This window comes from Phalacrocorax carbo, chromosome 1 (assembly GCF_963921805.1).
Source record: "Phalacrocorax carbo chromosome 1, bPhaCar2.1, whole genome shotgun sequence".
NCBI lineage: Eukaryota > Metazoa > Chordata > Aves > Suliformes > Phalacrocoracidae > Phalacrocorax > Phalacrocorax carbo.
Window position 1 is genome coordinate 40,330,017 of NC_087513.1, and position 14,963 is coordinate 40,344,979.

A 14,963-nucleotide genomic window follows, 5' to 3' on the forward strand; every position below is an offset into this window, starting at 1 on the left:
CACAGAATGATTATTAGCCATTTCCACAAATGCCTCAGGCTACGTGGCCTTGAAAAAACACCAGCTTCCTCTAGCTCACACAATGCTTCTGATTCTGGTGTAGCTTGACCCCTACCTTAAAAAACCTCTTCCAAGCAGACTCAACATCCAGTTTAATTACCATGTCTTGAGATAAATCCCTCTGTACTAAGGAGCAGCTAAATCAGTTTTGCAATTTCTGAGACCTCCTTCCAACTCCAATCAACAAAACTTACACTGCTTCCAAATGGGAATCTTTTATAAATTAACAGTCCCGATCAGTTATGAAATAGGTAAGTGCTGTAAACCCAGCTCCGAATGAGGAAAACCTGAGCACCGCTAAAGATCCAGAGCCAATAAGCAATCATCGGACACAAATGGAAGTAATTAGTTTTCTCCTGAATGACAAATACCTTGGAGGTAATAGTCTTTTCCTCAAGGAGGGTAAAGTCTGAGAGTCTGAAGCTACAGCAGAAAGACACAGATGGTGACTGCAAGGCTGAATTTATCAATGTTTGTAAAGCATCTTGAAATGCAGCAGAGCTGTTAAGCACTTATAATTACTAATAAAAAATGTCTCCTACAATTTTGACTGAGGCAAAATTACTGTTGTTTTCTTCCATGTATCCAGGAGGTCTGGAATAGCTCTCCCATTAGAGTAGAAGAAACTTCCTCTATCTCCACCTTTAACAAATTAATATTGGCCTGAATTCACCACACTGGAGGAATAGGAGGGTGGTAAAGGAGCCCTAGCTTGCCCCCATGGGACTGCCTGGTGCAGGGAACAAGCTGGGCTGTATGGTGGCACTGCTGGACAGCCTCCCTCACTGCCATTCATACTGGAGATTCATCCACTCCATGAACACCACTTTGTCATGGAGACCCAGGGCTTTATCCCATTGCAAAGGCTGTATTTGTTGCACTATGGGTTTTCTTCTTTTTTTCTTCTTCCATTTTGACTGTTACTATGGTCTGAATTCTTTAGGGCACGTGTATGTTCACATTTGCTGCATTTCCAAGATAAGTCATTTGTTACTCCTAGTCCAGTCCTAGTTGCCTTACCAACAGTAGGACTGAAACACTGTGAGAAGGGCTGTCCTTAAAGTGTTTGTTTTGTGAGCAGGAAAGGAAAATGAAAATTTTGTGAGCCAGACTGCTCTCACACTTGCGGCTCAAAAGATCATAAATCTTTCAGATATTGAAACCTTTTGAAATTTATCCACCTCTATTTTGCCTGGTTTTGCTTGCAGTCTATAAATGAATTATGGATACTGGTATTATTTGGTAAACATTGTAACACAGAATGTGAATGCATCATACCAGACTGCATTCCTAATCTCTGCCTGGTAGGGAATAGGCTATTAGACTTGCAAATAATAGAACTGCCTCAAAACCCCTCATGTATAAAACACCTGTAAACTGTGCATCATTTTTAAATCTCATCTGAAACATTTCCTGGCACTTCCAATATAAACCAGGATTTCTCAATGGAAAACTTAACAGATTTATCATGGTAAGTACTTCTGCGTTTTAAAACATGCTTCAGCAATACAAAATTAATTTCATTCATGCAAAGGAATCTTTCTTACCTACTGAAAATAAAGTCTGCCTAATATCCATTTACATTTTTTAACTATGCAGTCTAACACAGATAAATTATTATAATACTGGATATTTACAAATATTACAGATGTTATGATACTGGTGACCACAACTGGGACACATTTTGCCGACTCACATGGATATACAAAAATACTTTGATCAACCCATGTTGAATTCTGCTAAGATTAAGCAGTTTTTCTCCTTCCGCTTTGTAATTATGATTTTTTTCTTTAGTCTTTGAAAGCCTGCTGGTGATACTATTGCCTTCATCAGGGAGCAGGACTGGGGCAAACATGACCTTTGGTGGTCAGGACCACAGTGCAAGGGAGCTTGAAAATTCCCCACATCAAGAGAAAAATTTTCCAGGATCTGTCTATAAGCTTGCATAATAAAGTGCTTTGTTCATACGATTTAGATTTAACTCTCCCCTTGCCTTTAGCTGGAGTGCCAGAGCCAGTGTTAGCACAAGCACTTCAAGCAACAGCTTGTGGATTTGTGGGTCTGACCCGCCAAGCGGTTCATGTCACTATGAACCTGCTGTTCTGCCAGGAGTGTTTTCATGTAGGCTTTTGCACTGAGGGTACTCTTCAGAAAGGGATAAGGGATGACATCCAGGTAATTTGGATGTGTCCCACAGATGAAGATACCCACAGAATAGTGTTCAACCACTTGCTCCTTTGTAAGCAAGAGCCCACACATTCTCTAAAGCACCATGGGAATTCTGTTTCTGGTTTGAGGTGGAAAAGTGAGATAGGAAGGGGAAAAGATACAGGCCTTTGAAGCTGAGGTCCTGCTGCAGGACATGTAGCAGGGGCTGCAGGAGACAGGCAAAGGTGAAGATGTGGAGTAAGAGAATGGGGAAGGAGTAGCGGGGCAGGTGTTCTGCCACAAGAATGTGACTGTGGTGAGAGACTGGGAAATTTGTGTGCAGGATTGGAAACCTGCTCAAAGGGAGTGAGAAATGCTGTAGGTGGATGGCAGAGGGAATGCAGCTGAAGACACGGAGCGGGGTTTGACAGGACCATTGGGTGGGGTCACAGTCAGGAGGAAGGACGGAAAAACAGTGATTTTAAGGAACTGTTTAGCCACTTGCCTCTGATCCCACACTGTCCCCTTGTTAGCTATATTAGCATATTATTATAAAGCAAATAACACTTAGAAAACTTAAAGAAGCATATTAAAGAGCATTGGCTATGTTATACTGCAACAGAAACATCTTTCATAGAGATGTAACATTTCCTGTACTTTATAGTTTTCCAAATAGAAAAATGTTCATTAGGCATTCATTTTATTTTACATGAGTGTGCCTGGCTGGGTAGTATCTATTAACATGAACCCACCCTCGTGCACCCTGTCACAGAATTATCTCTTAGAAAACGAGAACATCCTCCACAGCGCAGAGGGTGGAGCTGGCAGGACTGGCCATTTTTAAGAGATAATCCATCATCTCAAACGTCACTTGTAACCACAGGTGCTCTGATTCAGGAGACCCACCCATGCTGGGAATGGAAAAGCTGATGTGGGCATACGAAGCCAGCAGGCTGATATCATCAGAGCAGGAAACTGGGAAGGCTGTTCTATTTAATCACTCAAATCGTTTCCAAACCCTCTCAGACTGGGTGCGGGGTGTGTGAGAATTTATTATGAGCATGTGCCTCGATCCTCAAAATATCTTCTTTGAAACAGCCTGGTGCTAACACACAACAGACCTTTGATTTCTGCGAGGATGGTTACAAAGTGCCTGTCAGTGAGTAGCTGTGGTGCACACCGGCACTGTGCTCGGACTGAAAATGCGCCACGGAGTTAGCAGCACGTCCCGGCTAACTGGAGGTGAAAACACAAAGGCGTGCTGGTCTTCAAAATCTCATCAGCATCAACCACGGCCCAGCTGTTGCGTCCTGATTCGGAACACATGCTGCAGGGAAATAGGACTCATTGCATTTGTAAGGCGCTGCTGACGGAGAACCTGATGGTGGCTGGGGCAGCTCAGATGGCAAGATGCTGCGGAAAGGGAATACTCTTTTGAAAAATCCTGCCTGTCAGGTGGAGGGAGGCTTGGCAATGTCCTGGCTCCACTGCATCTGATGGCAAAACTCCTGCTGTCGTCAAAGGGGTCAGGATTTCACCCTCTGTGGCCATCCTGTTGACGCTGGGCCAGACTCTAAGGGACACTGAATATTCTGATTCCTTGTTATATTACTTGCATTCTGTTACTTTCCTCCATTGCACTCAGCTGTACACAGCTATTGGTTGCAATAGATGAACCAACACTGAAGTCGATGGGAATTTTACTGGTGGCTGAAGGGAAGTGAGGACTTCACACAGAGTTTCTTTCCCAGCTACGTATCACATTTCTGAGACTAATCTAGCGGCTGAAGGCCATCAGTTTTCATTAACTTGACTGCAAGGCCTTTGTACGATGTGAACAAATTACAGTGCTTTCAGGCTTGCTGAGAGAAATCTTGTCATTTAAAGGGTGTGAATTTGTGTGACTAATATATAACATAGGCCTGCAAGGACATTCTAGAGATAAGAAAACAAATTTCTAGCTGACAGGATATGCTGTCATTTTAAAAGTATTCTTCACTCCAAACCTAAGCAAAAGGATGCATTCACATTTTTCTGTTGGAGCATCCCCCAGCATTTTGCATCACTGAACTTTTTCATTTTGGTGATCTGAAAATATTATAAAAGCACAATTATTCATGTCTATATTTAGCCCAATGTTAAAAATTTGGCAACGTATTTTGAAACTGAAGACGAAACAAAATTATTAATAAAGGAGAAATGGAATATCTCTTTATCCCTGAACAAATATTATGAAAGTAGTTGCATTTCAGAGATATGCGTATTTTGAAGGAAAACTATTCCACTGAAAAGTTTTCAATCACCTATAATTATACAAAGCAATTGTTACTTCATCGGAAATAAGTAAATTGGGCCAATGAAAATACAGAAGCATTATAGCAAAGCAGTAACAAGTTTACAGCAACGATGAGGCAGCACTGTGTGAAAGTGTTTTCTTACAAATGTAAACAGATTTCCACAAAGCCGTATGGTGCATGGAAAAGAAAATCAACACCAGAGGACTTATAAAGATGGAAGTCCACTACAAGAAAGGGTAGGATGCACTTGCTTTTTTCCATCTGGGACGCTTAATGTTGGACAGGATCCCAAGTAGCTTGACCAAACCAGAGGTAATTCAGTGACTGCAAAACAGTGTGGGCTGTGATGGCAGTGACAGTCTCGGTCCTCCAATTCTCCAGATCAGGGGAGCTGCTGTGAGGCACAGCAGACCCCTCTCTACCCATCTACCTCACCTGTCCTCCCAAGAAAGCCAGAATGCACCCAGGCTGCATTCAGTATGTGGTTGGGATGCCACCAAAGTGTGTACCTACTAAGGCATCCAGTGAGAGTTCTGCTTTTGCCAGTCCTACAGCACTGGGCTTCTGTTGTCTTTCTACATAGACTATAAATATGTTTATTAATAGGTACACAACAGTCAAAGATAAAGACAGCTAGGTTTTCACAGCAAGATGTTCTCAAAGCAGAACTAAACGTCGTAGTAAGACACCATGGGCTAATTCACTTACTTGGCAAAATTGTTTTATAGCGGTTTTTAGTTCCATGACTTGGGATGTCGATTTCTTTGGGATCCACAAAATTCATTGGTATTTCCTATAAAAAATAAATTAAATCAGAGTTGTGCTTCCAAAGGAGCCACGCAGGAAATTATCACCAGAAGGCCATCTGCTGTTACACAACTGTCTTTCGACATCAAAGTTATTAGGAAAAAAAAAGTGGTTCCCACCTCAAGCCTGTCAACACCCTTCCTTTAATAAACACAAGGAGTTGCATATTGAAGGGGTGACTTCCAAGGAACACTTGTGATAAATTATTAAAAGCAAAGTTTTTACAGGATTAGGAGAGAGGTTAAAATACACAATAGTTCTAGAAAAGTGGAGTTGAAAAGTGCAGTACTGTAGCAGAGGAGTGAACATTTTACATAATTGGGGGAGGAACCTTCAAAATAATTAATTATTAATATGTGGCAAATATTTTTTATTTTGTGTGAAGCCCTTAACAAGGTCAAAGACCTCACTTGCTTTTTATAGAAACTACAAGAATGTCTGCATCCAGTGATCCAAAAGTGTAATAAAAATCTGAAGCTTGATTCTCGTTTTGATCTTTTAGTGACTGACCCGTGTTGTCTTCTTTAAATACACAGATGTGCAAGTAACTAATGTGACAGTTTGCTTGAAGTTCCAAAAATATACAAATGACAAGTATCTGATCAACTTAAAATTACTTTTTTTTGAATTGTTTGTCAGCGTGAAAAGTAAAAATCTTCCAATTTTTCAATGAACACATTGAACACGTTTCACTTGGTCTAAGGGGAAAGAAGAATAATTTTGTTTTGAGGTCCTGAGACATTGTTAGTATTCTTACAATTGAATAAAACCAACCATTTGGAACATGTAAGGGTTGTTTTTTTTTTTCCTGATCGTGGGGGATGTTTTACCAACCAAAACAATCTGGCAAAATGACACTTAAAAAATGCTTCAGTTTACTCAGTTCTTCATTTTTCACAGAATTTTTTTGGCCACAACTATTTAAATTAGCTTAGGGTAAGCTGGAATTTGATCTTCAGTAAATTAATACTTCTACTTAAAAGCACAGTCATTACTAGTCACTTGTAAACTTAATTGCTGGCCTAGGACATCTATCCAAAGAGACAGCAGCATATTAAATAATTCTCTTACAGACACATAGGAACATGAGGAGGCACAAAAGGTATATTCCGACCCTATTCAGTGCACACGTCCTTCAACTTGCACCACTGGAAAATTTACTTAACGATTTTCCTCCAAAATCAGCTGGCTTCTAACTCCTGTCCAGGGCTTTGGCACAGATTAGATGCATGGCCACTGTCCTTTGGACCCAAGCTCTGGTCCGGCTCAGCATGACTAGCTGCTGCAGGCTTTTGTGAGAGAAATAGGGACAAGACCCTTAACAGCTTGCCAAGGATGCATCCAAGAGTAGATCTTTACATGGGTTCACCCAGCAGGGGAAGCTATCCTCTTACTTTTCTGGTTGAAGAGAAGGCAAAGTTAAATAAAATTTAGATGGGTCAATATGAATTGCTTTGATTCTTTTCTGCTTCTCCACTTGGCTTACTACACGAAGCTGAAACTTCTGTGTTGGTTTTTATTTCTCTGCCTTCTCTGCCTGATGCCTGTGTGTTTAGTGGGCCTTCTTTATTCTTCCTCTCTCCCTTATTCAGTTTCTTCCTTGATCTCTTCCTTGCTCTTCAGCTGACTCCTCAAGAGAATGACTTGCTGCCTCTCACTTCAGGCCAGCCGAAGTGTTGCTGCTAAGATATACCTTCCCTGCAGATACTTCACCCAATCTTTTTTCATCTCTCTGTACTGTCATTCATATGATGCCTGTGTTAAGGGCAGGATGTTCTCAGTTGTAAAGCTCCACTCTGCATAAACCTCTTCCCATTCCTTCAGGTCAAACCATGTCACCTCTGTCCTGCTTATGATGGCCCTTCCACCTCCCTGGAACTACAAAATGAGCGCCCACACCCCTCTCATACCCACCTCTGACTTTCACCCCTTCCCAGTGGTGACCTCTGTGATGCTCTTCCCCTCAGCCCTTGGGCTCAGAATTGTCCTAATGGGCTCTGGTATGGGCTGTAAGCATCTTGCACTGGCCTAGTGGCTGATCTAGAGCTTCCCTGGTTCAGTTCTGGCTTAGTATAAACACCACCAGTGCAAGGCTTCTGAAAGGCTTCCCTGCTCAGTGATATACCAACGGAGAGCAAGAAATATGTTAAGCTTTTGTTTAATGTGATCTAGGTCTGTCATCTAGAGACTCAAAAAAGATGTGAGGAAGAGTCCACCGCCTGCAAAACAAGAGACGGTGGTCAGTGGGGCTCTTCCAGCCACCTGGCTGTCTCCGTGCTTGATGCCTGTTGAAATTTTAAAAACGTTCATCAGTTGGTGAGTTACTGACAGATGGAGAAATGCCACTGAGTTGAAAACAGAAACGCACTTCTCTGGACCAGCAAGGTCAATTAATCACTTACATCCTGTAAACACTTTCTAGTCAGTGGACTCCTCCCAGTAGTAAGTACTTGTGGAGTCAAGGGCACAGACAGAAATCTGATAATACACTGTGGATCACAGCCACAGAGGAGTCACTTACTCTGAAGCTGGCTGTGAAATGCAAGAGATGATTCCAGAAAAAAACATCAGGATATTATAGGGATAATGTTCCTGCTAACATGGGGGAAAATAAGCCCAGCAGATTGCAAATGGCATGCATGAACGTGTGCAAATTAGCACACAAGTTATGTAGTTATATAGACAATACATAAAGATTTGTTTTATTAAACATATATACTGATTATATATAAATAATTACAAATAACTGCACACAGTCGTGTGCTCAGTTTTATGCATGCAATTATACATGCATATGCCTATGTGCCTTTGCTTATGGGCTACTTCACCACTCTGGGCAATACTCTTCTAATAACAGCTATTCTGGCTCACATTAGCCTTTAAATGTTACAAATATTCATACACTCAAAGAGATATGGTTTAGGTCTCTGAAAACATTTAAGAAAATATGGCAAAATTTACAAAAATTCAGGCAAATGTTCATTTTACCCATCCTTCCATTTTTATGAGAACAAATTTTCATAGATTTAACAATTTGGCACTTTCCCATGCAGGACTGTATTTTCTGACATTCCAATATTTCAGGAATAATGAAATTTTCTGTTCTGTCACCTGCTTCAGACATTCTGTCTATTGAACAGTAGCAGGTCAGGCTACTAAAGAAGTGTATGATGGGCAATTTATGTTTCTTCCTCCTTCCAAATCAGGTATACTCTCCCAAGTAAATGTAGCCAAACTTTTTGTTATCATTAAAGAGAAGAAGGAAAATAGCTCTTTTTTCTTAATAAGTATTATGGAAAAATACCTTGATAGTAACTTACCAGTTTTTACAATTAAAAATTAAAGTTAATGCCCCCTAAGTTGTTAATCAAAACCTTAAACTTTAATTAAAGAACTAAAAATAACTCAAGATTGCTCATGCTTCAGTTTTCCATTGAAAACTTCGAACATTTCTCCACTTTTTGCACACTTGGAAGGTTTTTATGGGAACTAATAATTTTAGAATCAAGAGAACTGTCTTATTGTATTTCTTTAGCTAGTTAAAACAAGCTGAGTGAGCAGAACAAGTGAGAGTTATATTGCGTTCTTTGCATGCCTCAAGTTCCTACTAAAGCTGTTATTTGTAGCAAGGAAGATATTAAACAGATAGTGTTCAACAGCTTCATCCTAAAACACATTTTTAAAAATGGTTTAAAAATGGAAGAGACAAGTCTTGATCTTTTCAATAAAATTCTGTGGAAACACCAAATGGCCAAAGCCAGGTTGTGCCCCCCAGTAACAAATAAAATGTGAGTCTCCGTTGCCCCAGAGCTGTGCACAGATGCTGTGTGAGAGGATTCGGGTAAATAGAATTCTGTGGAGGTGCCAAGTTGTCTGTACACACTGTCTCCTAACATGGGGGGTTTAAGCACATTGAAGTTATTCCTTTTAGCTTTCCTAACTAAGCAGCAGAATGGTAGAGAACTGATGGCATAACTGGTGATAAAAGTATGTTGGATGCTTGTAATTTTTCACATGTACACTCTCTGACCAAGCTTTGGTAAAACAACTGAGGGATTTACTTTATTTAAGCAACTAACTTTTACTATTAGTCCTGGCTTTTTAAAGGTGAATGAAAGGACTGCTTCATAGGATGCAATTATTCATAATGAAAAGCTATTTTTAGAGTGAGATAGCACTCATCATCTATTCTATTGACTTACATGCACAAATTGAAAACAAAATGAAACCTGAGGGATCACGTGCTCTGGCATGTTTAATAAGAACTGAATTAGTTGTGTGTCTTTGTTAGACCTGTGCTGTGCTCAAGGGGTTGTATAAGTCTTCCTGCTCTTACATGCCTTGCCAGGATACACATTTCTGTGTGGCTCTATTTATTCAATTTGAGCTATTAGACTTCTGTCAGGGCCTCTCACAGTCTCTTTTCTAGGCAGAAAAGTCCTTGTCAATTTAGTATCTCCTGATACAGAAACTGCTCTAGTCTGTGATTATGTTTGCCATACTTCTGTATGTGCTTTGAGATGGAGAGATCAGAGCAGCATGCAGCCGTGAATGCAATATAGATTTTTCCAATGTCATAAAGATGTTTTCTATATTATTCTCTAGTTCTTTTCCCAAGATTCTTAGCTTTGTGTTTCAGAACCCATCAAAGTATAAAGAACTATTTTCTCCCAGATGCATAACATTTTATCATTAAATCCTTCTGTAATTTCTTTGAAGTCTATTTTTAATTTTACTACCCTTGGTAATTCAGTGTCACCATCAAACTTCACCACCTTACTATTTATTCCCTTTTCCAGATGACTTAAGAGCATCTTGGTCAGTATCAGCTCCAGAACAGATGCCTCTGGGACTCCACTGGTGACCTCCTTTTACCCTGAGAAGCAACAAAACCTTCCAGTGCTACACTGTTGATTATTCCCCACTGTATTGCATTTGTTCATTTATCTATTGGCTTCTTTCTTTGTTATAATTCCTTCCATTTTCTCTGATTTAGTCATCAGATTTATAGGCCTGCAGGTCCCTGGATCTCTTCTGGAGCCCTTCTGAAAAACTCCTATTACCTCTGGCCCTCTGACTCCTCAGCTGCTGGAGCCCAAGTGCTAGGTTGCACCTGCCCAGTTAATACATCAGTAATTGCATATATGAACCCCTTTAGGGTTCCTGGGTGAATACCAGCTTATTCCACTGAGTAGCTTTTATTCATTTTATTGACTTGTTCTAGAATCTCTTCTATTAACATTTCAATATCAGACAGATCCTCCAGTGACCTGTTTGAATCTACTCCTGCCACAGAGGCAGAAAATTCCCTACGTTCTTCTGTGGTCAACACAGATACGAATCATGCAGCCACTTATCTCCTATTGCTTCACCTTCTCCAAATCTGTTTTCTACCCTTTTGATCCTCTATTGATCCTTGTACTCTGTGGTGAGGTTCGTGCTTTAAATCTATTTTTAAAATGAAGTTACGATTTTTTTTAATTCAAAACCTTTGTTGGCCTGCCTTATTCAACTTTCACTGTCCACTGGCTTCAGTTTATGCTTTGTTCTATTTCCCTTGTAAAGAGTGTCTCCTTATTTCTTATAACCTCTGGATGTTTTGCAATATCAGTCTTTTTCAGTTCTTCTTAAAGCAATATTTAATAATGTGCTTTCCCTGTCTGAGTTTTTCTGCTCTGACTTGTTTCTACCTGGCCACTGTCTTCATTTTAGATTCTTACCCCTTTTAATATTAAATAAACTTGTAGGATACTTCAGTTTTTTTGGTCTAGAGTATATTAGGCTTGCTGTATGGAGTGCTTGTTAAAGGTAGTTTGTACTGACTGACTGTGGGTGTCCCTGTCTGCTCCAAAAAAGTCATTTATAGCGACTAAAAATTTAGTCCTCAAATTACAAGCATACGTGATGTTTACATGGAAATAAACAAAATCTCCAATTATTACTGTGTCTTCTGTCATCACAGCCTTTATGATCTCTTTTTGAAACTGCCACAGTGTTACAGTCCCGGCTGTTTGTACTGTAGATCTAATACAACATTCATCCCATCTATGAACGGGACTTCAAACTGAGAGGAATCTGTATTCTGTATGGATATAACTGACTTACTTATCTGTCTTTAGTGCATAAACATAAAACACCACCTTGAAACTATCTGCCCTTCAGAAATGATTTGTACCTTGACATTCAAGTGTTGCCCAATTATTTTTTCTCCACAGTTTCTGTTGTGCCAATTATATAAAAAATCCTCATATATAGCTTGTTGTTAAACTCACCATGAATTCTGTTTGAAGTAAATGAGAACATGCAACCGCGTCTCGAAGCTGCTGCCGTGTCAGGACACGGCCGGCTGACTGTAGGTATTCCATCGCTACTTTTTCTCGTGGGGTCGGCACAGTGACGAAAGGTTCAACGCTTCCCAAACTGGTCATATCCAAAGTCAGTGAGACATTGGAGCCTCGTCTGTGTTAGAAAATAAATAAAACAACTATATCAGATCTGTGTTACTGTAAGTCCCATACTCATGCAGCTGATCCTGAGTTATTTATGCACCTTGAATTTCTGTGTAGTCACTGGGAGACTTGGGTGTGCAAAGACTGCAAGACTGGTTTCACTGGAAGCACTGGGTGGCCAGAAAACCAAGATTTTACATGTCATCCTACCTCCTGACTCTGACAGCTGATGCTGCAAGAACAGTGTCCTAGGGAGCAACTATCTGGATTATTCTTAGAAGTAGAAACTGCTCCCTATATGCTACTTAATCTTTATGGATGTCAAATGTGAAAGTGATATCTTAGTAAGGAAGAAATGTTTCACAGAAAAAAGAGGTGAATTATTTCTAACATATATATAACAACCTGGAAATAAATATTCTGTGTGTCAGCTATATGTTGAAGAACCTACTAAAATTAAATATACGGTGAGACATATACAGGGGAAAAAGTGATAAAATCAGCAGACATAAGTGGAAAGGCAATGCAAACACCATGACTACCAAGACAGTGGGCAATGCCTTATGCTAGGTAAGAGAGAAGGGAGAGGCAGTAAACCACAATAAATGAGCTGCGTCCCAGGAGGAGGAACGGTCACAGTCTTAGAGGGGTTATTCAGAAATGCCAAACATCTCTTGCACGACAATCAAAGTCATCAACATTTCACATTACTACAGGAAAATAAAGCTGGATTCAACAACACCTCTGAGCTGGGAAAATAAAAATAAAGCACACTTCTGTGTGCTTGGTATGAGCTCTACCCTTTTTGTTGCTTTCTCCAAACAACACTTAGGAAAACTGTGGTTTTTCATAGTTTCAACCCATTGATCAAATGCTATCTAGTCAAATCTTAACTTCAGGCATATTGATTGCAATAAATCCATGCTTAGTGAATTGTGATGACTAAACACACATTTGTAGGCACTGATCAAAGGTTTTGTGTTTACTAATCAGAAATCAGTACTATAAGACTGTAAGATTCAGCTGTCTGAAATGAGCTAGAGATGCCCAGCCCAGTGTAAACGCCTCTAACGTTTACAAAGCAGCTATGCACATATAGAGATATGACAATGCAAGTTTCACTCCTACCTCTGCACATTATCATCTCGCTGTTAATGTATGCTTACAGGGGAGTTCTTTAAGCTCTCAGTTGCTCTACCATGCTCGGATATATACGACCACAACTTAACACCTCTACCTCAAGTCTCTCCTAATAGTCATCCTGCCAGTTGAGGATACAACTCTACCCCTTGCCCATTTTTAAAATCATGTATGTCTGTGATTAACCATTTGCTGGTTAATTAATTACCCAGTGACTCCAGTTTTCCTGCTAGAACTCTGCATGGTTGGGTGCATTTCGTATCGGTGGGAGAACCCCACGGGGTGAGTGTTATGAGACACTGGGATGCTGTTAAGGTACAACTGTCCCTTTTGCAGTGATATCACGTTATTATAAATATCTTACAGACATAATCAGTATCTGTGAAGCAGGTGCTATTAATACCGAGGGAATGCTTTCCTCTAGCCTGCAGCAGAAGTTGCTTGTGTTACTACTTGCTCTTTACTGCCCTTCCATTATTTATGGGTGGCCCATAAGTATTTGCCTGCACACATATTTGAGCAAATTACTTCTTTTCAGAGACTGTGACTCCTTACTTAGTGCTGGTGTTGCTGTTCTGTTTCCTGATCTTCTTCTGCCACCAGCATATGTATTCTTAGGGTTTATTGCTTTCTTCTTTGTTTGTAACCATATGAACATAACTTTTTTTTTTTGTTCTGACACAACTTCAATGCGCTTCCCTTCCTCTTACACACGTCCGTACATCCTTCAGTAATTTTATTTTAAATGAAACCATTTCTATCATGTCAGTCTGCATGAATAGAAGTTACTTCAGTCACTCACCTGTCACTTAGCAAAACACAAAGCACCAATAGCCAAGAGACAAGATCACCTGGTGGAATTGGTGAATCTCACATTGTGCACTAGTGTCCATGAGCCAATTTCAGCTTAGCTGATGGGTGGGTGATAGCAAGAGCTTTGCTGCCCAGGCCCGCGGATGGTAACAGTGAGTCAGCAACAGAAGCAGAGGTGGGAGAGGCAAGATGCAGTCAAGGCGGCTGCAGGCAGCTGGCTGCCTCCTGGGGTATACGGGGACATCTCTGTTGGCAGAGGGAAGCAGGTAGGGTGTGATTCTGCTAATTTTGCTAGGAGGTAGGCAGAAGTGAAGTAGCAGTCTGAGCAGAAATTACTAGTAACTGATATATGCATAAGCTACCAGTAGTGCTCTGTGGCTTGCCACACACCCTGCGTTGTTACCGAAGCCCCATTTGGTGGTGCCAGTGCTCGTGCCCAAACCAGGAGCTGTAGCAGCCTGGGAGGTGGGCATGCTGCAAGCCAGCGGCAGTGGGTGCTCTCTGCCAGACCCTGTGGAAGGGACCTGGCTCATGTACCCATCCCACCCCCCTGGGGACTGCCCCCACCTGTGGGGAAAGCCAGTCCCCCCAGCTTCTCATCGCTTCTCAAGGAAAACATCCTGTTAGACCGCTTTCTCACAAAAACCCTCCTGTGAAAGCACCTCTTCTGGCCATGACTAGCAATTTATTCCATGGAAAAAGGCAGTCCCTCAAACAGGTGGCTCTGATGGTGTATACTGCAAGTCCAATCTTTTGAAAACAATCGAGAAATCCACTAGAGAGGTATGCAATGAACCACTCCAAAACTGTTTATGCTACCTTTGATTGAGAAATGGGCAGCAATTTAGACCCAGACATACTTCTGGGGGAGCCTATTGAGATCTCCTTAATATAGACGAAAAGTATTCGCATTGTTCAATAACAAAGTACGGTGAAAATGTTAATATTTTCTTTGGCTTTTACGTTGTTATCACTGACAGTCTTGGCAAAAAGACTATTTCCTTTCTAACAACAACAAAAAATATACCTGATCTAATTATAACTTTGAGTTTACAGCTTTTACCATTTATGGGGATTATTGACGAATACCGGTGTTGAGAATCAAATAACTTACTCTGGAAAGAAGAAATAGTTTTTAGCTGCATATTTAACACATTAAAAGCTACATGCTGTATAAAAACTGAATATAGGGGAGAAAATAATTACCTAAAAGATAGCGGTCTTTTTAGAAAGTCCATAAGAGGATATA

The 14,963-nt window shown here is 40.6% G+C and overlaps 1 protein-coding gene across 1 annotated transcript in view; it reads right to left on the reverse strand.

Moving 5' to 3' along the window:
- Positions 1–14,963, reverse strand: part of PTPRR (protein tyrosine phosphatase receptor type R) — a 154,152-nt gene that overhangs the window by 24,126 nt on the left and 115,063 nt on the right. The window contains exons 7-8 of the mRNA XM_064449550.1: positions 11,585–11,771; positions 5,214–5,298 (exon numbers count right to left, since the gene is read on the reverse strand). Coding sequence (XP_064305620.1) covers positions 5,214–5,298; positions 11,585–11,771 — 272 coding nt within the window. The remainder of the gene's footprint in view (positions 1–5,213; positions 5,299–11,584; positions 11,772–14,963) is intronic.